Raw genomic sequence first — 25,998 nt, 5'->3', positions numbered from 1 at the left:
GGGGAGATTTGAATTTGAAGCGAATAGACTAACAAGCCACAGGAAGTGGTCGAGGAGTTCTAGAGACATTTGGTTTTGCGGAGCTGGTCGTCGACATGTCCTTTTCTAAGGCGCCCCTGAAACGATTCAATGACCCTTCTGGTGCGTACGGGGAAAGGAACTGGGGGACGGGAGATGCTCTCAACGTCCCTTGCCCCTTCTTGGTTCCCTTTATCAGAGGCGAATAGGTGGCGATTTTTAGGACTGGGATGGTGCTCATATAACTGATTGATTTTACTGAAATACCTGCTAAGCGTTTACTACGTGTCAAGCACTATACAGGATTATAAGGATATAACTGAGTGAAGCAAAATCCGTGCCCCTTACAGCTTACATCCAATTGGAGAACGCAGCCAATAAATAGGGCTGTGGAGAAACGAAAGCAGAAAGCAGAGGGGAGGGAATTGGAATGAGGAAGCGTTTGTAGCTATTTGTTGGTCAAGTCTGAAGGCCTCACTGATGAAGAATATTTTACTATTGCTTTTTTTCTGAACTTGTGGATTTCTCTTGGATATTCCACTCAGGTATAAAAGAAGGGAGATTGGTAAAGGAGGTTTACGGGGGTAAAATTATGCAGTAACGTTTAATCGAAAACACTACAGAGGAAGTCATGGAAGCTAATTTTTTTAATGGGAGCTAATTTTGACAGTACCCCCGCCCCCGGCACCATAGAAGTCTTTACATCAATTATTTGTTCTATTTTAATTCCCTTAAAGTCCCCGAAAGGTGATCCTATTCATTATTTTATTGATAAAAAAAGATGGAGACTTATATTTGTTCAGTGTTACACAAGCAAGCTGTCAGAACCGGGACGTGAAACCCTGCCTCCGTGAACCCACCCTGTGCTCTTAACCACTGCAGTGCATAAGCACAATAACCAGGAAGCTCTGGATGTAGTTGGTAAGGCACTCATTTAGTGTACGCTAACTGTATGCAGGGACTGCGCCGAAATCTTCTCTACTAGATTTGATTTTTTCTTTCCAACAACCAGGTTAGACAGGTACTGATGTCCTAATTTTACAGTTGAGGAAACTAAGGGGTTTTGTAACTGTACTGATTAGCCTGTAAGTGATAGAGTTTAACATCAAAGCTCATGATTTATCCATTGTGATGTACACTTTTTTATTTTTAATTTTTTTTTGGAGGGGAGGTAATTGGATTTATTTACTAATTTTTTTTTAATGGAGGCACTTGGGATTGAACCCAGGACCTTGTGTTTGCTAAGCAGGCACTGTACCACTGAGCTATACTCCCACCTCAATGTACACCTTTTAACAGTCACTCATTACACCTTTCATTTCTATCAGCCAACATGCAAATGGAAATGAGTGTTATTCTACTCACAAAGAAAAGCCAAGGGAGCAAATGGACCAACACAAGCTTATTTTTTAATTAAAAGACTTAAGGACCATATTATTTCCCAGATATTCAAAGAAACTATTCTAAGTTCTGTCAAAAATATGTCTTTTAAGGAGTGTTTTTGGTTTTTTGTTTGTTTGTTTGTTTGTTTGTTTGTTTTTTGCTTTATAGTAGATTAAACTGGTTTTGCCAATTACACAAAATTTCAGACTCACAGTTTCAGAGTAATAACAGTTAACATTTATTCGATGATTAGTGGTCAGTCACTGTAGTGATTTCTCATATCACTCCAGTAATCCTAACAACCATACTATGAGGTAGATACTATTTTTTATTCTTTATGAATGAAAAATCAGTCTCAAATAAAAATAACTTTCCAGGGGTCTTAAAGCTAGGATGGAAAAGGAGAAGGTATAATGTTATTCACCATCTTCTCCCTATAACTACAAAATACCTGGCACATAGTATTATCTATTGATTGATAGACAAAGCTGGATTTGTACCCTGATTTAGCTGATTACTGTACACAACTCTTCCCATTCCCACGTCCCCAGTGACATTTCTGTTTTCTTTGCCATACTGTCAAACTCAACCCTGAGCTAAATATTGAGGATACAGTCCCTAACTTCAAGCTGTTTTGTCTAAGGTGGGAGGTGGATAAATACTTAACTAGAAGCCACTACAAAACTGCAAGAAGTTCTGTGATAGGAACAATAATTGGAGGCTGCTATGGAATGGACATTTCTAATTTGATTTGAGGACTTGGAGAAAACGGAGAGGCGACATATGGGCCAATATCTGAAGGATAAGTGAGAGTTAGCCAGGCAAAATGGAAGGTGGGCTGTCCATTCTAGGTGGAAGGGATAGAAAAATAAAGAGGTCTGGAAGTTCAAAGCATTTATTTAATATAATGCATAAAATGTTTTGTTTGCATACTGGTATTGACTGCCTCTGTTAGCAACTGATCAACAATGATCGGAAGCTAACAGAGGTCTTAAAAAAATAGATATAAGTTGTTCCAGCTTGTGACATCTCCCAAGTCATATCTCTGTTGTACATTTAAGTGTTAGTAAGGGAAAGACTTAGGGCATGAAAATGGCATGTGCCACAGTCTCACAAAGATTGCTAGGTCTATAGGCTAGATTTCAGCCTCGTTCTTAAATCTAAATCCCCATTAACTGTCATGTCTGACTCTAATCTTTAAGGAAGAGTTTTTGTTAAGTATGGTTTTCTTTGTCTCAACGTGCATGGTGCTGCTTAGTCGCTGGCCATCGTCATATCTTTTGCTGGCCCTATTGCCTTTGGAGAGTGTGGACTTAATGATGAACTAGAATACTAGAATTCAGCATCATTTTATTTTCTGGCTGTTCTGCCAAGTCTAGAGCAGCACTTCTCACATTTTTCACAAAGAAGCATCCCAAAGAGCAGGGAGCATAGAAGAATAGTCGTTGGTTCTGCATTCCCTCTCTACAACTTCCCCACAAAAGTATAGCTAATGGTGGCAGTTTTCTTTGAAGTCCACTGCTTGCTTTAAACTCTAACATGGTCTTCATTGCCTCCCCCATCCCTATCCCAGATGAGTAAATTAGATGCTCTAAGATGTGCCACCCTTAACCTGATTGTAGGGAAACCCCTGCAACCCCACTGTTCACCCCAGAGTGTAAACAGTTTGTGAGGAGAGAGAAATCTGAGCTAGCCAAGACTAATGCTTTTTACTAAGTATGCCTTTGACTTAGATACCCCAGTGAATTCTACACTTCATTTTGAGACTTTCTTTCCTGGTTGGAAAATCTACTATCTACTCCTCATTGACCACATTTAGATCTGAAAGCTCCCAGGTTTGGAATCTGTCAGCACGTATAAATGATCATTGTTCCAGACAGAGGAATGGAAACTTAAGTCCATCCTTGATGTTCAGAATTGATGGAAGCAGTGACTTTAATCATCCCAATACTGTCTTTGTTGTTTTGCTTAGCTGCCTGCGTTCCTTTGACCCAATTGAAATAAAGGTCATTTAGGAAGATAATGAGATTGTTCTTCACAGAGAGGCCTACTTTTATGTTATCAAATAGGTGCTATTTTTACATTTGAAAACAAAAGAAGCAGTTTGATAAGGGCATTTTTACATTTATATTACTTCACTATGACATGTTTTTAACTTAAGATGATAAGTCACATGAGATGGAATATTAATATTTTATGTTTCCTCTAGGTTGTGCACCATCTCCAGGTGCTTATGATGTTAAAACTTCAGAAGTATTGAAAGGACCAGTATCCTTTCAGAAATCACAAAGATTTAAAAAACAAAAAGGTAATGGATCCTAAAATAAAGTAATGGTTATATGATCTCATAAATTTTAAAGTTATAAGTAACAGTATTTCAACTTTAAGTTGCATATTATTTCTAAAAATGTGAAGCTACAACTATATTTAAATTGTCTTATTTGATGGATTTACAAAAGTACCAACTACAGAATAATGTTTTCATCATTACGTTGTTGTATAGCCAGTAAAATTAAGCAAGACATTCACATAGGCATTTAGTTTTCCTTTCAGTAATTACATTAACCCTCTGTCGGAGAATATTAGAGAGAACATTAGGAAAATCAGAAAAGTGTTAGATGTGTAAAAAATATTGTGCAACTAATTACTTGCAAAGGTACAGTCAAGAGAAGAATGACCTTATATTGCTTCACTAATAGTTGCTATAAGAAATTTGGGGATTGTGTTTTATCCGTAAGCACCAACCATGATCTGTACAATTCATTTTATAGCAGAATCTCAACAAAATCTTACTGTTGACAAAGATACTGCCTTGCCTGTTTCAGCAAGAAAAGTTAAGACTTCAGGATTAAAGGTAAGGAGCTCTTATGTTCTAGATGGTCTATCAACTCTATCATGAAAACATTTCTTAAAGGTATTGTATTTGGCTAAACTGGATTAAGTGTATAAATTAAAGTTATCAGAAAATCTGTAAATTAGTGAAACATATTATCACTGGGGCTCTAGCAAGCTTTACATTTCTACCTACACCATTACTAAATATACTGAGTTTAAATGCGTCCTAAGGACGCATGATCTCCACTTCTCAGTCATTTCTATAGCTAGATAAATTTTTTACATGTATATTTTTTTTCTACAGCTAGATAAATTTTATAAGAAGTAGTAAGCTTTTAAAAATTATACAATGCTTTGATTTGTTAATTATCTTTTGAGTTGTTCTGGTTTTGTTTATTTGTTTGTGGGGAAGGGTAAATATTGGTTAAAAAAAAAAGGAAAACGCATTCTAATGCCTAAAAGAGGTTTGCCAAGGAGTGGTGAGAGATTAAATTCTTAATTACTTTGTGTTATGGCTTCTTAAAGAGCCTACTATTACTGTGTCCATTAGTTCATAAAGCAAGTTGTACTTTCCTAAGGAAATGCATAAATTGATTTTTTAATGTGAAAAAGATTCAGAGTTCAGAAACCAAAGCTATAAGTTAAGCTTATTCTTGTTCATTCATTTGGCAGTTATCCAAGTCTTGTGTTCTGTAATAAAGAGCTGTGTTGCCCAGTGTGGAAGGGATTAGCTAAATGTGGCTCTTGGCCACTTGAAAATGAAGAATTGAATTTTTAATATTACTTAATTTTAATTAATGTGCATGTAAAAACTGATACTCAATTCTGTTGTTGGAAAACTTAAATGTTTTGGAACAACTTGGGTATGTGATCTACTTTTTCATCTTTATGTTTTATGAAATCTAAATAGAGACAGATATGTTTAATAAAAATTGAGCATCTGATTTGAGATGTTCTATTGTAAAATACACAACAAATTTTGAAAAACTAATACAAAAAATATAAAATATCTTGGTAATAAACTTATACAACTTACATGTTGAAATAACAATTTTTGTATTTTGGTTAAAGCAAAATATATTATTAGAATTTTTACTTATTAAATGTAGCTACTAGAAAATTTGAAAATATGTACATGGCTTATATTGTATTTTTACTGGGCAGCACTGATTTTCTTCTTGGAAATTCATGTAAATTTCTTTACTTGAATCTATTGGAGAAACAGTTCTCAAATTTTGAATTAATTATTAGAATTCACAATTAAAAAACCAAATCACATACAAGTTTGTGTTAAACCCCAAAATAATAGGCCTTCCTTGATAGAAAATGTCATCAGGTAGGAAATTAATGAACATGAGACTGGTGTGGCCTGACCCCAATTTAGAAACTTATTTTTCTTTCAAGACATTTATGCCCTTTTTTCCATTTTTAGATGGAGAAGATCGATAGGATAGATTTTCTGGCTTTGGCCATTATCTCAGAAAGGCTGTTGGATATAAAAAGTTGCGATATGAAAATTATGTCTTATTAGAATAAAGGCAATAAATAGATTAGAATCAGAGCTTGTATTATTTCTGTTTTTCTTTATTTCTTTGTATTCATATTTTTTTTTCCTCTTTGGAATCTAAGTTTAAGCTGATTTTCCTTTGTAAGATTTTTTTTTTTCTGAGATAGTGTAGAGTCAGTGAAATGTTTAAAATAGAAATTAATCATTTGGAACACTTAATCTTTTCTGTTAACTAGAAAAAAATCAAATTTGGCTATGATATCTGTGGCACTCAAATTTGATTATCACTGTCCTTTGATTTTTTTAAATAGAAAGAATCTCAAAAGAATGATAAAGATTTGAAGATGTTGGAAAAGGAGGTAAGCAATCTTTCAACTTAATGAAAAGTAAATGTGCTAGATAATGGAGAGTTACATAAAGTTAAGAGACAGGGATTCTGTTACAGTTTTAGCTAGAGAATTGCTAGATAGGCAGGAAATCCTAGCAGGTTAGTTGAACTGTGATGGAGTTGTGCTAACCAAATGCATCTTCTGCGCTGTAGGTGTATGCCTTCCTCAAGGATAAAATGGCCTAGAACTGTACTGTCCAATATGGTAGCCACTCACCACACGTGACTATTTAAATTAAATAAAATTAAAAAGTCAGTTCTTCAGTTCCACTAGTCACATTTCAAGTGCTCAACAGGCACTTGTCATGGGTGGCTACCATACGGGGCAGTGCATTTCCACCATGGCGGAAATCTCTATTGCACAAAACTGACCTGAAGAACCCACTTACCTCCCTTAACCAGGGCTAGGCTAGTCATCGCCAGCTTTGCTTTTCTGGCCGTCTTTTTTCTGTGTTTCCACTGCTAACCAACTCTTTTTCTGGTAGACATATTCTTTTGACATATTAAGACTTTTATTTATATTATTTTCTTGGTCATGTAGGCATGTGAGTTTACTAACAGTTAAAGATTGTCTTAGGACCAAGAATATGTCAAGATAACTTTGCAAATCTCTGCCCTGGTTGCTTTGATATTTTTTATACTTATTTTCATAATGTTGGCCATCATTTTATTGGTACATGCCTATGCTGTAGCGGTCAATACTTAGAGCTATAGTGAGTCCCCATGAGACAGCTGGTGAGTGAGTGGCAGTGCCGGGATCCTTTAGAATAGACATTTTTGACAGCTACAGCTCTATTTTATTTAAGCCCCCACAGTATTTGTTGTTTGTTTAATTTGAATTAATTATCAATATTTAAAAGTAAAATTTCACGCAAAACAAAATCAGATTTCTGACTTCTGCTGTAAATTTAGAAGATCTGACAGCATAGTTTTCACATTCCCCTCCAGGGCAACAATCTGCTAGGATTGTGCAGGATTGCCTTCTTTAGACCCCACATTTGCTCAATCAGTCCTTACCTGGCTCTGTTTACTTATTTATATTATTTTCTTGGTCATGTAGGCATGTGAGTTTACTAACTTTTTTAGAGCTTAAGCTTCTTTAACCGCAAAAACTGTAATGTAGATAATCTCAGTCATTTTTTTTTCTACTTTATAATACTATACTATAAACATTGCTTATAAACCAATAATGTATACAGAATCTTATGGTAGGGAATCTTAAAGCTCGGTCAGTCCCTAGTTCACAGCCTTGTATATAGGTGGTGCTTGAGACATTTTTAGTTAAGCAATATTGGCTTAGAATACTGAGATTAGTATGAATACAAAGCCAGTAAAAGTAGAAAATACTTCTCATGTGACTTAATATATCTGTACTTCCTTAATATTTTTATACCTAGCAAATAGTCTATTTTGGTAAATGTTTCATGTGTACTAGAAAAGAATGTCTATGTACTTGTTGGTTATAATGGTCTATGTATGTCAACTAGTTCAAGTTGTTTAATAGTTTCTTCAAATCTTTATCTGTACTGATATTTTTGTCTGCTTATTCTATTAGTTACTGAGAAAGGTGTGTTTTCAGCTCTGTGGATTAGTCTATTTCTGTTTTTAATTCTGTCAATTTTTGCTTTGTATATTTTGAAGTTATATTACTTTGTTGTACACAACCAATGTAAGATTGTCTTTCTCTTGAAATAACTTTTTAACCATAAAATTATTTATTACTATTGGTATTTTTTGCCTTAAAGTCTACTTTGCATGATATTAACATAGCCATACCAGCCTTATTTTGTTTAATATTTACATGGTAAATCTCTTCCTTTTCATTTATTTATTTTTTTATTGAAGTATGGTTGACTTGCAATGGTGTGTTAATTTCTAATGTACAGCATAGTGATTCATTTATACATATATATTCCATATACTCATATATGTATATAGAGAGCACAAGCAACTATATTAAATACCTTGTAATTGCCTATAATGAAAAAGTATATGAAAAGGAATATACATGGTAAATCTTTTCTGACCTCTTTATTGTCACAATCAGAAGTTTTTCTAGAACTTTAATGTTTTGATTATCAGTTGCATCTAGTTAACATTGGAAACAATCAGTGAATCATTCATTTTTCACATTGTTTCTGTCCAGGTTCGTGTTCTTGTGCAGGAACGTGGTACTCAGGACAAGCGAATCCAGGATCTGGAAGCTGAGTTGGAGAAGATGGAAGCAAAGCTAAATGCTGCTGTCAGGGAAAAAACATCTCTTTCTGCAAGTAATGCTTCACTGGAAAAACAGCTTATTGAATTAACAAAGACTAATGAGCTCCTAAAATCTAAGGTATTTGAACCTCATGATAATGCTTGCAATTGAATTAAATGATAAACACATTTTTTCTCATATGGTTGTTTGGGAATTTTAGGCCTAACTTAGTTTTTTTCCTTCATTTAATGTACTTTAAACATTAAGCTGCTTCCAATAGAAATTATTATTGTATCTTTTTTATTATGGTGCCTTGCACATAAGAGGTTGTAAACAAACAAGTTTACTTTTTGTTTTAATGTCTGACATTTTCTCACCCTCCTTCAAAGTCACCCCCAATCAGTGAGGCCATTAATAAAATAGGGGAATTTACATCTAGGAGTCACTTTAAAGATCCTTCTCTGAAACAAAAAACTTAATAGCAGGCTTCCATCTCAAATCCTTTTGGGAATGAAGTGAGAAATGAATATATTTGTGGACTAAATGTGTTCAATAGATAAATTATGTTTATCAATATTAATATACTAATGATCTGAAACGACTTAACATGGTCATCCTACTTTTTACAGAAGTAGAAGGAAGCTGTAAATCACTGTTCAGTTTAATAAGAGTCATTTATTCAGAGTCTGTAACGTGCTGGGATCTTTGATTACAAAGAGGGTGAGGATGTATAAGAATTAAGCATGGGGAAAGGAGTAGATTCCTGGGCCTCACCTGGGAAGATTCTGACTTATTAGGCCTGGGAAGGACCCTATAGTCTGCATATTTCAAAGTAGACCAGGCAATGCAGATGCATTTTATTAAGCAAACACATCTAACAAAATCCTCTCCGAAAAGCTTGTTTTAAAGTGTTACGGTGGACTTGCCAACATATAGCAATACATGACCGCTGAAGCTAATCTCAAAAGTAAACCAGAAAGTCGGATGAAGGAAAAGGAGGGACAAGGGCATAGTAGTATAAAACCCATAATACTCATGTTGATTAAAGGCTGTTTTCTCTGCCAGAGTATGTTGTAGGCAAATAATAATCCCAATAATAGAATGGTCAACATTTCAGTGATTTTTTTTTCAATAGGACTTAGTAGAAAATATTTCTAAATGTTGTATGTTTTTGTTGTTCTTAGTTTTCTGAAGATAGTAACCAGAAGAATATGAGAATTCTAAGCCTTGAGTTGATGAAACTTAGAAACAAAAGAGAAGCGAAGATGAGGGTGAGTGATACCTTCAGTAAGTTTGCTGTGTCTGGATCTGGGGGTCTGAACAATTTCTCATTTCCTAAAACAGGTATTTCTATTGTGTAGAGTATGCTGGCAAAACAGGAAGGCATGGAGATGAAGCTGCAGGTCACCCAGAAGAATCTCGAAGAATCTCAGGGGAAAATAGCACAACTTGAGGGGAAACTGTGAGTGACTACAATGAAAGAGAAGTCACTTCGTTTAACCAGTTCTCGATTTACCTTCCTTGGCTAGTTCTTGTCCACCTTTAACCTTCCCTCCCTGCTTATCTCATTACCTGCCTCTACTTGCCCTATTTCTTTTCCCAAGTGACAGGTGAGCCTTAATCGTTCCCAAATATTTTATGCTGGAAAGATGTATGATGTATTACTTTTGTACATCCTCTATATCAGTGATGAGACAAGGCTTATAGTCTTTCTAATAGCATGATCTCGGGAAGCGGTAGTCAGACCAAAACTAAGAAGCACCGGTATGGGAAGCAATGATTAATGCACAGTCCTAGCCTCATTTTTATTACTCACTTTATTTCTCAGCTGTAACTTGCATACAGTAAACTGCACAGATCACAAGTATTCAGTTTAGTGACTTTTGACAATTGGATACACCTGTATAACCACCACCCAAAGAAGACAGAACAGTGCCAACCCTCACAGCTCCTTCATGCCCCTCCCTGCTCCCCTGCTCCTCCCCATGGTTGCCCGCGCTCCCTCCCTGCAGCCACTTCCTGCCTTCCATCATCACAAATTCATTTGGCCTGTTTTGGGTCATTTATCACAGCCTGCATGCGTGTATGTATACATGTGGTTTCTTTTGATTAATGTAATTTTTTGAGATTCACCTGTACTGTTGTGTATATTGTAGTTTGTTCCTTTAACTTCTGAGCAGCATTCCGTTATATGAATATGCCTCCATTTGTTCCTAATTCTCCTACTGATCAATATTTGGTATTGATCAATATCTGGGTCTCCAGTTTCTGACTGTTATTAATAATACTGCTCTGTATGCCTTTTCATAGACATGTTTTTCTCTCTCTCAAGTAAAATATCTGGGAGTGGAATTTCTGGGTCCTAGGGTAGCGTAAGTATAATGTTTTTTCAAAAACTCAAAGAGGTTGTGCCATTTTACACTCCCACCGAGCAATGTGTGATAGGTCTAGTTGTTCCACATCCTCACCAACATATGATGTTGTCAGTCTGTTTGATTGAAGCCTTTCTAGTGTATGTGAAGCAGTATCTCTTTTGTGATTTTAATTTATTGCTATTAATAGCAAGCATCTTTTTATATTCTTATTGACCATTCATATATATCCTTTTGTAAGGTATCTATTTAGTCTCTTGCCCATTTCTCAAATTGAGGTGTTTGGAGGAGGTAAACACATAAGTAATTGAGTATCAGGCAGCCTGGAACAAAGGCTTTACAGCACACAAAATGCCATTTTGTATGTGTTGTATGGGAAACTATAGAAAAGATTATTTCTGTAACACTTGAAGTGTTGTAGGTAGTAGCTCTTATCATCACAGCACTTTTGTCAGAATAGATTTCGAAACCTTTCTCATTCAAAAAAAACAACAACTTAAGTCTCCTATTGGTATCTATTAAATTGTCGGCTACATCAATTAGTGGTTAAGAGTTTGGCCTCTGGTGTCAGCCAGCCCGAGACATGAGTACCTGGTACAGATCCCATGCTTACTGCATCACATATGATTATTATGTGTGCATTTCTTTTCAGTGTTTCAATAGAGAAAGAGAAGACTGACGAAAAATCTGAAACAGAAAAACTCTTAGAATACATCGAAGAAATAAGGTAATACAAAGAGCAGTTTTAAATTGGACCTTATTTTACTGAAGTGTGATGAATGTATCATTTCATCTCTTTTCAGTTAATGTTCCCTGTACTTATGTACACGTGCTCTTCAGCATAATTTGTTTTAATGCAGCTGTGCATCAGATCAAGTGGAAAAATACAAACTAGATATTGCCCAGTTAGAAGAAAATTTGAAAGAGAAGAATCATCAAGTTTTAAGCCTCAAGCAGTCTCTTGAGGAAAACGTTGCTCTGTTGTCTGAACAAGTAGAGGACCTGAATGCTAAATGCCAACTGCTTGAAAAAGAAAAAGGTACCCTACTGTTTATAGTACCACTTTCATTAGATAAGTACTACCTACAGTATTTTTTTAAGGTACTGCTATGTGAAAACAACTTTTTAAAATAATTTTATAACAGTAAAAATTTTGTTCTGTGTATGAGAATTTTTGTCTTTTACAATGTTTGTTCTCTGTTTATTTCAGTATGTATCTGGTCTTGACTGAAATATATGCAGTTCTGCAGTTCTTGACCTCCCCACTGGGTGGCCATTTAAAATTGGCAGATACACAGAACTAGATTTGGGGGTTTTCTTATATAACATATATACTATTTTGTATATACAAATGATACAAACGTCACAGTTATTTTTTTCCCCCTTTGGAAACACCTGATCTCTGGAACGTGCTAAAGCAGTGTAGTAGAATATCATGGGAATCTGGGTTTCTCAAAGTCATTATTAGTATCTAATTACAGCATTGTTAATGTTTTCCCTTTTCTAGAAGACCTCATCAATAGGGACAGAGAACGGGACGAAAATCTAAATGCTGAAATACGAAACTTAAAAGAGAGATCTAGTCTTGAAAAACAAGAACATGAAGAGCTACAACAAAAAGTACTGCAAATAGATTCACTTCTACAACAAGAGAAGGTAGTTTCCTACAGTATAAAAGGGAAACCTAGTCCTTCTTTTATGTCATACATTTCCCTGTGTATCAGAAGACCTTTAAATTGTATGTATTCTTTGCTCCAACAATTCTGTTTTTAGAATCTTATCCTGAGGAACTAATCATGACTATGCTGCATATTTAACTGATAACCACAGGGTTATTGCTAATGTGAAAAAAATTCAAGAACCAGCTGAAGCAAAATAAGGACATTGTTTAAAAAAAATTTTTTAGCACATTCTTGTGTTAGATTACTACATAGGCATTTACATTTCTGTAGTAAAAGAGTCTTAATTAGACAAGAAACAACATTAAGACTTTTCTAAAATCCAGATTACGCAAAGAATATTTTACATATCAATGAGGAAAAGGATAGTTCACTAAAAAAAAATGGGCATAGGATGGAAATAGACAGGTCTTAGAAGGAGGCATTCAGACAGCCTATAAATATGAAAAGAAATAGTGCCTTAGTAGTGATCAAGATTGGCACAAGTTAAAACATTTGATAATATGACATACTGGTGAGTGTTGGGCAAGCAGGCATTCATGTGCACTGATGTGAAATATTATATTATTGGACAACCTACAACAAGGGAATCTGATTTAAAAAGATCTCATCAACTATTTTTATTATATTTTAAATGACCTTTGCATACACAGTATATATCACCTATAGTTTTTTAAGTATATAAATATATAGAAAAAGATCATAAGGCATATAATACCAAACTAGTGGTTATCTCTAGAATGAGAAAACTAAGACTAGAATGGGGAGTAGTCAAAGGCAATTTTCACTTTATTTGTAATGCTAGAATTTTTTTCACAATGGTGATTTACTCGTATTTATTTATTAGCATTTACTCATATAACTTTAAAGTATTTTTATACAACATTGAAATCATAGCACTCTTTTTACAGAATATCATTTGAGACAAATATATGATAAAAGCCAGTTGTAGAGTATGATTTTAGTTTTCTAAGAAGTGTTTCATAGGAAAAAAGACTGAAATAACATTTACCACAACGTTAACTATGACAAAATGGGTGTCTCTCTCTATTTTTCAAATTTCCTTGAGGCTCTTAGATTTAATGTCCATATTTTATTATCTGTACTTTTTTTGTCCAAAAAAAACCTCACAAGTTATTAAGTTTAACTTACTTATTTATTAAATTGTCAAAACCTTTCAAATTATTTTGATGATTTTCAATTTGGATGCAGGAATTATCTTCTGGTCTTCAGCAGAAGCTATGTTCTTTTCAAGAGGAAATGATTAAAGAGAGGAGTCTCTTTGAGGAAGAGTTAAAGCAAGCCCTGGAGGAGCTAGATAAATTACAGCAACAGGAGGAAAAGGCTGAAACTCTGGTCAAGCAGTTGGAAGAGGAAGCAGAATCTAGAGCTGAAAAACTCAAACTCCTAGAAGAAAAGCTGAAAGGGTTTGTATTAATAGGACCTCAATGTTTATATATGAGCTCAGGTGTTAAAAAGTGTTTTCTAGTACATTCTCTCAGGATTCTCAGACCAATCGTGTGAGTGGTCAGGTTATCTTTCACAAGTGAGGAAGTATTTTACAAGCAAGGAGTACACACAGAGAGGTTGTGCCTGCAAACAAGTATGACAGCCAAAGTCAGAAGCCATGTCCTTTCTTTATTTAAGGCCCAAAGTGAGTTTTAATAAACAACCAAGATTTGGGGTTCCTATACTACTCTTAAATTTTCTAAAAATTATTGGACATTAGCATTACAATAATAGCAGATTTAGAAAAATACCCCCAAAAACTATGATTCCCACCCTTTAATAAGAAACATTTCCATCTTTTGTCCAAGTGCATATCAGTTTACACAATGTAAATTATACTTTTAATTACCTTTTTGAGGGAGCACAAACACATCAGAAGCAACATGCAAATCAAGCAAATAGGAAACAACAACCAACACTGGTAAACATTCAAAAATAAAGTTATCACTGAAAGTAGAAAGCCTAAGATCTCATGTTTGTTTTTATTCTAATTCCTGCATTTGGGGAACAGTACTGAAGTGTAATTGAGGGAATTGTTCTAAACTGCAACCAGTCACAGGGAACAGGTGCTTTAAGAAACTTGAGTAAATGATGTCAGCTTCAGAAAGAAAGATGCTATAATCATGTATTCTAACTCAAAGAACTCAGTCCAGAGGTCAGGAGACAAAGATTTTATTACTAGATCTGTTAACTAGTTACGTGAATCTGAGCAAGACAACCTTAATTTCTTTAATTTTTTATTTCACTAGATATAAAGAATTATAAAATGATTTCTAAGGTCCTTTCCAGCCTGGAAATTTCAGAGAAAAAAATTAGAAGTTGACAGTGATTCCTCTAGGGGTCAGGAAAGAGAATATTTTTATTATAAACCTTTTTAGTACTATTTGATTGCTTTTAACTGTGAGGTACATTTTTAAATCCTATGCTCATTATGGCATGAATCTGACCAACTATCTTGTCTTGGTCTCCTACTTAGTCTGTCAGTGAATAAAGCTTCGTATTTATCATGTTAATTCTGTATGTTCTTTAAAAGATCTTTTATAAGCTCACATGCCTATTGAAAAATTTCTATCACCATTGTGGTAATGTAAAATATTAATATTTTTTAAATCTCTGAAATTTATAGAATATATTTCTAAAGATGACTTAAAAGCTATCCTGTCTTTGCAAAATAGCCCATTAAATAAGTTGTTGAATCTTTGAATAATTAATAATTTATTATGTGGGTTATTGATATAATCAAAATAAATCTATATAGTGCAAAAGAACTTTTTTTAATTTTTAAATTTTTATTTATTTTTAATTTTTTTCAAAAGAACCATTTTTAAAATGAAGTGTCCTTAACTGTACTTAGTGTTTCTTAGATGTTTAATTGCAGATAATTAAATTTTATTTAATCCAAGTTCTTTTTAACTGGTAATCCTTCACATTCTTTAGTCTTAGCTGCTGTCAAGATTCTGTTTTAGAGTCTTTAAGCTACTTCAAAAAAATGTTTAAATTACGTACATAAATTCATATGCTATGAAAAGATAAATAAATTAGGATGAAAACAAAGGTAAAATTAGAGCAGGAAAGATGAAGCTGTATGTAAATAGACATGCTATTATGTAGGTCATCAATTTAGGTCTCAGCTGTCCAGTAGCTGATAGAAACAGGAAGATACAGGATATATATGACTCACTGTCAAAGGTACATACTAGTCTCTTTCTTAGGGTAGTGATTTGCAGTTAGCATTTTATCTTTTAACTGTTCCTTTTGCTTAGGAAAGAAGCTGAGCTGGAGGAAAGTGGTGCTGCTCACTCTCAGGCCATCCTGCTTTTGCAGGAAAGGTATAACGGTACAGTGCAGAACCTGGAAGATGTTACTGCTCGATTTGAAAGGTATTTTTTATGTGGAGCCGGCACCCCGAAACATATATGAACAAGGGAGGGGGTGTTTACCTAGGGCAGTCTGTCAACAAAACAATCACATGAATGAACGGTTGCTATTACTTTAAATTCCATAGTGACCAACCGTAAATGGGCATATACTGTTAACCTGGTAGTGTGTATAGTAATTTCCTTTTCCCACTGTCCACTTCAAATTTCTCGCAGTCTCATACCTTTGGCACTTACCTGTCGTACTCCTGATGTCATCATTTCCATTATGAGGAATTCAAAGGCTTTTGTTTTCTCTTCATCGAACCTGTAAACACACCTGCGTTTGTGCTTATCCTGTCTTCCTCCCACTTATTACAGATGAAGCATCTCGTTCCTTCAGTGACCTCATTCCATCATTTATCCCTTGTCATAATTTTCAGCCTTTCTCCTAGAATTTCTCCTGTCAATATTAAGACATGTTAATGTACCTTCATCTTTAAAATACATTTTTAAAAACCTCCATTTACCCCCCCACCTCCTTCTGCAGCTATCCGTAACACCTCTTACTCCCAAAAAACACGCTTCTCACCCCAAAATTCTACTCTTCATAGCCCATCTTCCTAAGAAAAGATTATATACTGTATCTACTTCCTCACTTCCTATCCCATCTACTTGTTATTTTCCTTTAAAAAAAATTTATTTTGGTGGGAGAGTATAAATTGCAAACATAATACAACAAATACCTGTGCCTCTCACAATCTCACACCAAGAGTGTATTAACGTTAACATTTTTATTTGTATTTACTTTAGATCATTTCGGGGGGGGCTCTTCTTTTATCTGTTTGAGTACGTTCAATAAATAGAAAAGATACATAACACATACATAAATTATAAAGCATAAAGGTAAAATTGCCATGCATTATCTCATAAAATGCCATCTTTAGGCCAAAGATTTTCAACCATGTGGTATCTATATGAATTCTTCTACTAACCCATCTTCACGCCTTCCCCCAACAGGTAACACCATCTCAAAGCCTACATTAATTAATTTCCTTGCTGTTTTCCTGTATGTAATTTTGTCACATGTATATCCATACAAATAATATATTGTATAACATTGCTTTTTCCTGAACTTCACCAAAAAATGTCATCGTAGTGTATGCCATAATGTGGGACTTCCCCTTTCACTCTACATTATGTGTGTTTCTAGGATTGAATCACGTTGTTGCCTGAGGCTATAGTTTGTTCATGATCGCTGCTATAGGATATTTTATCAATCTTGCACTATTTATCCATGCTCACTTTGGGCTCCTGGGTTGTTTCCCATTTCTTTCATTTTATTAATACTACTCTTTAATTATTCTTGTAGTCTTCTGGTATACACTTGTGAGCATTACTCTGAAGTCTGACTTATGTGAATCTTCAACTTTAAAATTTCATGCCAAATCACTTTACATAGCAAGAGTGAAAATCTACACTCCCACTGTTGATGTGTGAGTTTCCATTGATCTCTCTCCTCTCCAAAGTGTGTTAGCCTTCATAAATTTTGCCTGTGTACTAAGTGTAAAATAGCTTCTTCTTGTGGACAATTCATCTTTCCTTTTCTGTAAAAGGCTCATATATGACTTTTGTTCATTTCTCTATGGGATTGCCTTTTCCTTATTGATTTGTAGAGTTTTTATCAGTAATATGGGTTGCAAATGTCTACTCCCAAAGTGTGACTTGTCTTTTCATTTTCTTTGTGGTTTCTTCTGATGAAAGAATTTCTTGATTTTATTGTAGTTAAGTTTATAGGTTTTTACATGGACACTTTACATCTAAGAATTTCTTCCTATCCCAAGAGCATAAAGATATTCACCTGTGTTTTTTCTACAAGTTTCAAAGTTTCACTTTTAACTTTTTCATCTAGAACTGATTTCTGAGTATCCAGTGATAAAGGGGTGAAATTTATTTTTGTTTTTCCATATGGATAACCAATTGCCTAGTACCTATTTATTGCATAGTACCTTCTTTCCCCAGTGATCTGTTCCTATATGTGATATGTTATGACACACATACCATATATATATACACATACATTTAATGTATGTGAATTTATTTTAATTGTAATTTTTGTATGTCAGCATAAATATGAATTATTTAAGTTAATATAAATATATATATATAACTTTTAGTGCTGTTATCAACCCTGTAAAATGGATTTTCCTTCTTGCTACTTTGAAAAATAGTGCCTTAGGAAGTTTTTAGCTATTCTTTGATGTTACTTGCCATCAGTATGCTAAGAGTGTTAAAATTTATTCGTTCAAACCAAACCTCTCCCTTCAGCTCCCTACCCATGTATCCGGCTGCCTGCTTGCCATCTCCAGGTATCTGTCTCACTATTGTCTAATACAACTGGTCAAAACAACTCTTGATCTTTTTTCTCTCTCTTTCTACCTCTAGTCTCTCATTCTGTTTTATTTCAGCCAGTGACATCTCCATCTTCCAAGCGTCTCTTTCTGTAAATCTTAGAGTCATCTTGATCATTTTCTCTTCCTTTTCCCCAACATCCAATCTATTTCTTGAATCTTTCAATTCTGTCTCCAAAAGTGATCTCACATCTTACTGCTGCCAACTCCTTGGTCCAAGCCTCCTTCACCACTCACCTGGGCTGATGAATAATTGTCTTCTAGTTATTCCTCCAGTTTTATATTCCAGGCCCTTCCCCAGTCAGTTCTCCACGTATCTCTAGAATAATCTACACACTTACTAAAGTCTCTCCTTTACCCCTCGGGTAAATCCCTTGTGCCCCACTGGTGATGCCTGGCCTCATGCCTCTTGCTTCTGCTCCTGCCTCTCCTTTTCATTAGACTGCAGTCCCAACTCTTAATGGACTGGGTTGCACCTGCCTCTGAGCACATACATGTCTTTTCCCTCTGAAATACTTTCCCCAACTGGCTAGCTAAATCCTCCTTATCCATCATGTCTCAGCTCAACTATAAATTACTCAGAAAGGCTTTTTCTGAATCACTAACCAAAATGTAGGTTCTCCTGTTCTATCAGGAGGTGCTCTGTAGTTTTCCTTCATAACACTCATCCAAATTTAATTTTATATATATATATATATGTATGTATGTGTGTGTGTGTGTGTTTTTGTTTTTTGTTTTTTGTTTTTTTGCAAAGACCTGAAGAGGTATTTTTTCCTATCTTACCCACAAGACCGTAAACTCTGTGACAGTAGGTAGGGGGATTGTGTGGTCTTTTTTGTTTGTTTTGGAGTAATTGTCATGTTTTTAGTTGATTTTTGTTCAACTCTTTGTATAGTTTCTGCACACAGTAGGCACTTGACTCGTTTTTCTTTAAATGAACAGCATATGCCATATAAGCTCAAGTAAGTACTGACTTCAAAACACTGAGTTCTTATCAGTGCAAATGCGTAATTAGATTATAAGATTTTGTTTGTTTTACCTGAAAGTATAAAACATATAAACTAATCAGATATATATTTGTCATGCATACAGTAGTTAGAAAAAAAAACCTTTAATTTTTTTTCTCTTTTATAAGCTATAAAGCATTAACAGCAAGTGAGATAGAAGATCTTAAGCTGGAGAACTTAGCACTTCAGGAAAAAGTAGCCAAAGCCGAGAAAAGTGCAGAAGATGTTCAACATCAGATATCGGCAACTGAGAACGCAAATCAAGAATATGCAAGGTACGCAGCAGAGATAAAACCTGCCCACACTTGTGGCCTTAGAACCACTAACACAGCTTAGTGTTGTTGAAAGCCAGGTACTAAGTCATGCAGGAAATTGTAGTCCAGTGCCTTGCTTTGAGTGATCTTCAACTGCAAATTAAGAATTTACACAGGGGGGAAAAAAGTGAAAAACTTTTTGAAAGTAAAATTCTTGAGAGTTCCTTGAGCTTAAAAAAAAAAATGTAGTTAAAATGGCTGTAAATTGTTTAGTAGACTCTTCTTTCTCAAACCCAAGGGTGCTTCTAGAGCTGCAGACCAAATCAGCACTTAAAGAAGCAGAAGTTAAAGAAATCACAATTTCTTCTCTTAAAAAAATAACTGATTTGCAGAACCAACTCAAGCAGCAAGGTGAAGACTTTAAGAAACAGCTAGAAGAGGAAGAAGCAAGGTAACCTAGGTTTAGAACCTAAATGCCAAGTACCTCAGTTATTTTTTTCTAATATACTGTGTTTTTTTGCTTTGTTTTGTTTTGGTGGGGGAGGTAATTAGGTTTATTTACTTATTATTATTTTTTATTTAACAGAGGTACTGGGTACCAAACCCATGACCTTATGCATGCTAAGTATGCACTCTACCACTGAGCTATACCCTCCCCTCTATTATACTATGTTTTAAATTTAATTTTCTCTTACAGAAATACTGGAAAAGAAAACTCATTGGCAGAATTAACTGAGGAAATGAATAAATGGCGTCACCTCTATGAAGAACTATATAATAAAACAAAACCTTTTCAGGTTTGTCAACTAGGCCTAAACTTATTTGCATTTAAGAATTCATTTTTAATAAATAAATAAGTAAATAAATAAATAAATAAATAAATAAATAAATAAATAAATAGAATTCATTTTTTCCTCATCATAATCACGACATTGACTTGGTTTTTCTGAAAGATCATTTTGCTCTGCATTTCCAGTGCCAATTTAACTTCCTATTCAAGAAGATGGTTTACAAAGTTTATTAAATTATTATGCATATATTTTTTAATGTAGCCTCTATGGGCTTAAAAAATACCTTATGGAGGCCGGGGATATAGCTCAATGGTAGAGCACATGCTTAGCATGTGTGAGGTTCTAGGTTCAATCCCCAGTACCTCCATTAAAAAGAAAAAAGAAGAAGAAAATACATTATAATAAGATTCTTAAAGTTAGTAGCTTAGAAGGCTCTCCAGATACAAACTTTTAGTAACTAATCTGTGTAAATTTTTGATACTTACTTTGTTGTGGTCTTTCTCAGTGTTTCTCTAACACATTAACCTTAAAGGGATAAATGCTGATGTTGGTACTTAAATAAAATATGAAGACAGAATTGATTATATTGTGGTGATGTGGCTAATACAGATTATGCTGACTAGCAGGCCTTTTTTCCTTGTTTCTTTCTCTCTGTTTTCATGATTTTTGGAATGAAAAACACTTATTTTAAAAGGAATCTGAGAATTTGTGGACAGCCCTGGGAATAATTTAGCATGATCTGTTTTTGTGTTTTGTTGTTTTTTGTTTTTTGGGGTTTTTTTTGCTTTCACTTTAGTTTTCTTTATAGTTTTTAATGAGTCTAGTAAGATTTAACAGTTTGAAGTTTTAACTTTATAAAAAAAATGTATTTTTCAGCTACAACTGGATGCATTTGAAGCAGAGAAACAGGCTTTGTTGAATGAACATGGTGAAGCTCAGGAACAGCTAAATAAACTAAGAGATTCATATGCTAAATTATTAGGTCATCAGAATCTAAAGCAGAAAATTAAGCATGTTGTGAAATTGAAAGATGACAACAGCCAACTCAAATCGGTTTGTAAAATGACACTTAGTTCTATTGATACTGGGGTGGGGTAGTTTTTATCCTAACTATAACATTTAAGTAAAATGAAAGACTTTGGTCTCAGAAAAAACTAACAGTTTATAGAGGAAAATCCAACTGAGAATTATGGATGTGTTTTAGAGTGTTGACCAAATGGGTTTTAGTGTTCTCGGGTTTCCCAACTACCTCATTAGTATATTGAAAATTACCAGTGTAATTGGAAGCATTCATAAAGCTTTACACATAATTTTTATTTACATAATAGCAAAGTCTTTAATATAAATAAACATAAAGATAATCAGTGTTCAAATATAGGCATTTTAAGTTTTTTTTTACCAGCTTTATTGAGATTTAATTCACATACCATATATACAATTCATGCATTTAAAGTCTAGAACTCCATGATTTTTAATATATTCACAGATAGGTGTCACCATCACTGTGGTCAATTTGAGAACGTCTTTATCACCTAAACATGAAACTCCTAACGTTTTAGCTGTCATCTTCCTTTTGCCTCATCTATGTTTCCCACCACTTTTTCTTTCTATAAATTTTCCTATTCGGGACATTTATTACTTGTGGAATCAAATAATATGTAGTCTTTTGTAACTGTCTTCTTTTGACTAGCGTGTTTTCAAGATTCATCCAAATTGTAGCATGTAGTGGTACTTCGTTCCTTTTTATGGCCTAGTAATATTTTATTTTGTGGATATGTCACATTTTATTTATCCATTTGTCATCTGATGGACATTTGGGTTGTTTCTACCTTCTAACTATTATGAATAACGCTACTATAAACATTCATGCAAAGTTTTTATGTGAACATGTGTTTGTTTCTCCTGGGTTATTCCTAGGAGTGAAATTGCTGGGTCTATGGCAACTTTATGTTTACCATATGTTGTATTGTTGGAACTGTTGGTTTTCCAAAGCAGCTTTATCATTTTACATTCTGCCAGCAGTGTATGAGGATTCCGATTTCTTCACATCCTCACCGACACTTACTATCCAACTTGTTGATTCTAACCATCCTAGTGGATGTGAAGTGATTCCTAATTGTGGTTTTGACTTGCATTTCCCTGATAACTAATGGTGTTGAGCATCTTTTCATGTGCTTTTTGACAATTCGTACTTCTTCCTGGGAGAAATGTCTATTCAGATCCTTTGTGCATTTTTTAAATGGATTATTTGTCTTTTTAATGAACTGTGAGAGTTCTTTATATATTCTGTATATAGTCCCTTTACAGAGGTTTTATTTGAAAATATTTTCTTCCATTCTTCACAGTGTCTTTTTACTTTCTTCATCATGCTCTTTGAAGCACGAAATTTTGATGAAGTCCAGTGTGGGTTTTTTTTCCCTTTGTTGCTTATTCCTTGGCATCTAACAATCTTTTGCTAAATCCAAGGTCATAAAGATTTACTCATATGTTTTCTTCTAAGAGTTTTATAGATTTGGCTCTTACATTTAGGTCATTTATCTACTATGAGTTAATCTTTATCTACAGTGTGAGATAAGGGTCCAACTTCGTTCTTTAGCATGTGGATGTTCGGTTGTCCCCACAGCACTTGTTGAAGAGACTATTCTTTCCCCCAATGAATGGTCTTGTCACCCTTTTTGGAATCAGTTGACCATATATGTTTATTTCTAGACTCTCAAACATATTCCATTGATCTATACTTCTGTCCTTCTACCACCACCTTGTCTTGATTACTGTTGGTTTGTAAATCTTGAAACCAGGAAGCTTGAGTAGTCCTACTTCATTCTCTTTTTCCAGGATTCTTTGGCTATTCTGAATCCCATGCAATTCCTTATGAATTCTAAAGTCAGCTTTTCGGTTGACAAAGAAGTCAGCTTCTTGATTCTGATGGGAATTGTATTGAATCTGTAGATCAGTTTGGGGCATATTGCCATCTTAACTATATTAAGTCTTTCAATCTATTAAAATTTTTTTGATTATTTAGATCTTTAATTTCTTCCAACAATATTTTGTGGTTTTCAGAATATAAAGTTTTGCACCATTTTTGTTAAATTTATTCCGAAGTATTTTATTCTTTTTTGATGCTATTATAAGTGCAGTTTTTTTCTTAATTTCATTTTTGGATGGTTCATTACAAGTGTATAGAAATACAACTGATTTTTGTATATTGATCTTGTATCCTACAATCTTGCCAAACTTGTGTAGTAGTTGTAATACTTTTTTAGTGGTTTCCTTAGGATTTTCCGCATAGAATATCTTATCATCTGCAAAAAGAGATAGTTTTATTTCTTTTCTAATCTGAATGCCTTTTATTCCTTTTTCTTGCCTACATTCCCTGGATAGAACCTCCAGTACAATGTTGAATAGAAGTGATCCTTTTTCATTCCTAATCGAGACGAGAAGCACTCAGATTTTCACCATGAACTACGATATTAGCTGTGCCTTTGTCACAGATCCTATTCCTCAAGTTGAGGAAGTTCCCTTCTTTTACTAGTTTTTTGAGGTTTTTATCATGAAAGCTGTTAAATTTTGCCAAATGCCTTTTCTGTTTTTATTAAGGTGATCATGTGATTTTTTAAAAATTCTATTGGTATGATTAATTGGTTGATTCATTAATTGATTTTGGGATGTTAAATCACCCTGCTTTCCTGAGATAAATCTCACTTAGCCATAGTGTATACTTCTTTTACATATTGCTGGATTTGCTATGCTACTATTTTCAGAGGACTTTTTTCATCCATATTCCTAACAGATACTAGCCTTCAGTTTTCATGTAATATCTTTGGTTTTGATATCAGTGTAATGCTGACCTCATAAAATGAGTTGGAATGCATTTCATCCTTCCTGTTTTTTGGAACAGTTTGTGAATAATTGGTATTAATTCCTCACTGAATGTGTAGTAAAATTCAGTGGTGAAGTCATCTGGACCTGGGCTTTTCTTTGTAGGTGGCTTTTGATTATTAATTCAGTCTCTTCACTTGTAATAGATCTATTCAGATTGACTGCTTCTTCTTGAGACAGTTTCAGTAGTTTGTGTCTTTCTAGGAATTTGTCCATTTCATTTAAGTTATCCAACTTGTTCGTTTATTGTTGTTTATAGTATTCCTTTATAATCTTTTTTATTTTGGTAAGGTCAGTAGTAATGTCCCATCTTTCACCAACATGATCTTTAATAATTATTTATTGACTGTATTTTTTCTTACATAGGAGGTGTCAAAACTCCGCGCTCAGCTTGCTAAAAGAAAGCAAAGTGAAGCAAAACTTCAAGACGAATTGAATAAAGTTCTGGGTATCAAACGCTTTGATCCTTCAAAGGCTTTTCTTCATGAAAGTAAAGAAAATTTTGTTCTCAAAACCCCATTAAAAGAAGGTAAGAAATGAATAAATGTATAGAAGTATCTTCTTGTTTTGGGTTTACTTTCACAGCATTGAACAGTTTCTGATACAAAAGAAATTCTTACTGAGATTTTTGTGTAAATGCCTTTCCTTTCCGTATTCTATACTCTATTCTGTTTGTCCAGATCCCATCTGTCCTTCAAGCCCAATTCATTCCATCTTCCTTGAAACCTTGTCTGACTTTTTTGCTCTTACCCACCCCCTACCAGAATTATTTTCCTCTGTCATACCTTTAGCATGTTTAACCTAAATGTTCAGTTTGTAGTTTTGAAGAAGTAGATTTTCTCTCCTTCTCGACTGCAAATCTCTATATCTTTGATAATAAATTGAAATTGGCTGAAATAGTGAATGAAGAAATATAAATAAAATTGTACTACAGAATGCAAGCCATTGCTTCATCTGCCTCAGAGAAGATAGAAGGTGCTTGCCTTTGGTTCATGATGACTGATAAATCGGTTTTAATTTAGAAAACTAACACTACTATTTAATACTCCTTCTAGGCAATGCAAACTGCTCCTGAGCTCTTAATGGAATTTCAAGAATCATGAAAGTAAAAACATCTGAAAAATCTGTTGAAGATTATTTCATTTTTATTTTTATTGTTGCTGCTTTTTAGTTATTATAATGTTTGTAATGAATATTTTTAAGCTTTATATTTAATATTAACTTCCTATCCTTACATGTGTGAAAGGACGTTCAATGTTTTTACCACTCTGCTGGCATTTTATTTTCTATTGTCCATATTTCTTCCTTGATGCTTACCCTTATCACCTCATTCTAAACCTTCTAACAGGCTTTCCAGCTTTCCAACTCATCCCATCAAATCCACTTTCTTTTAAAAATCACTCGTATTATTATTTCTCTATTCTGAAATCTTAGATGGTTTCAAGATTATAATCTCAAGGTTTTTTAGTTCAATACTGGAGGCTCTTTCTAACCTGAACCTCTTAATCTAGTCTAAAACACCCTGGCTTGTTCTTGCCTCTACTTTGATTCTCCTCATAATGTTCATTCTGTCCTACCCATCATCCATTTACCCAATTCAAGTAAGAAATAAAGGTAAGCTTAATTCTATAGTAATATCTTTATCTCTTACCAGAGTCACTGACTTGGTCAATAATTTGCAGATTCCTAGACTCCATCCCAGCCCTCCTAAATTAAAATCTGAGGTTTAGTCTGAAAATCTGCATTTTTAACAAACCCTGCAATTAATTCTTAGAAACTCTGCTCATAACCTCTTTAGAGAATTTGTCTTATACTGCTTGGCATCTGCCTGATTAATGGGTGTTTGATTAATATTTATGTAATGTGAAATAAAATTACACATTAAGTCACTGACCCAAGTATTCAACTTGTA

The 25,998-nt window shown here is 34.2% G+C and overlaps 1 protein-coding gene across 2 annotated transcripts; it reads left to right on the top strand.

Moving 5' to 3' along the window:
- The first annotated feature begins 35 nt into the window (after positions 1 to 35).
- Positions 36 to 25,998, top strand: HMMR (hyaluronan mediated motility receptor). 2 transcript variants are annotated; one of them, XM_032465137.1, is made up of 18 exons: positions 36 to 141; positions 3,611 to 3,709; positions 4,176 to 4,255; positions 6,055 to 6,102; positions 8,278 to 8,466; positions 9,513 to 9,599; positions 9,690 to 9,790; positions 11,353 to 11,427; positions 11,561 to 11,739; positions 12,208 to 12,356; positions 13,592 to 13,806; positions 15,652 to 15,768; positions 19,291 to 19,437; positions 19,715 to 19,867; positions 20,114 to 20,213; positions 21,084 to 21,260; positions 24,453 to 24,615; positions 25,142 to 25,998. In XM_032465137.1, exons 1-18 carry the CDS (start codon positions 96 to 98, stop codon positions 25,159 to 25,161), a joined length of 2,145 nt encoding a protein of 714 aa, XP_032321028.1. In that variant the 5' UTR covers positions 36 to 95; the 3' UTR covers positions 25,162 to 25,998. The 2 variants fall into 2 exon arrangements, with proteins under 2 accessions (XP_032321028.1, XP_032321027.1); XM_032465136.1 differs by having other exon boundaries at positions 4,173 to 4,255.

The sequence above is a fragment of the Camelus ferus genome, chromosome 22 (assembly GCF_009834535.1).
Source record: "Camelus ferus isolate YT-003-E chromosome 22, BCGSAC_Cfer_1.0, whole genome shotgun sequence".
Classification (NCBI taxonomy): domain Eukaryota; kingdom Metazoa; phylum Chordata; class Mammalia; order Artiodactyla; family Camelidae; genus Camelus; species Camelus ferus.
The sequence above is the reverse complement of the archived record's forward strand: the minus strand, read 5'-3'. Positions and strand labels throughout refer to the sequence as shown.

Excerpts from the sequence above, each read along its gene's own strand:
- HMMR (XM_032465136.1), top strand. The coding sequence starts at position 96 with ATGTCCTTTTCTAAGGCGCCCCTGAAACGATTCAATGACCCTTCTG. Across the intron at positions 13,807-15,651 it reads CTAGAAGAAAAGCTGAAAGG|GAAAGAAGCTGAGCTGGAGG; the intron begins GTTTGTATTAAT and ends CCTTTTGCTTAG. Across the intron at positions 20,214-21,083 it reads ATAAAACAAAACCTTTTCAG|CTACAACTGGATGCATTTGA; the intron begins GTTTGTCAACTA and ends TGTATTTTTCAG.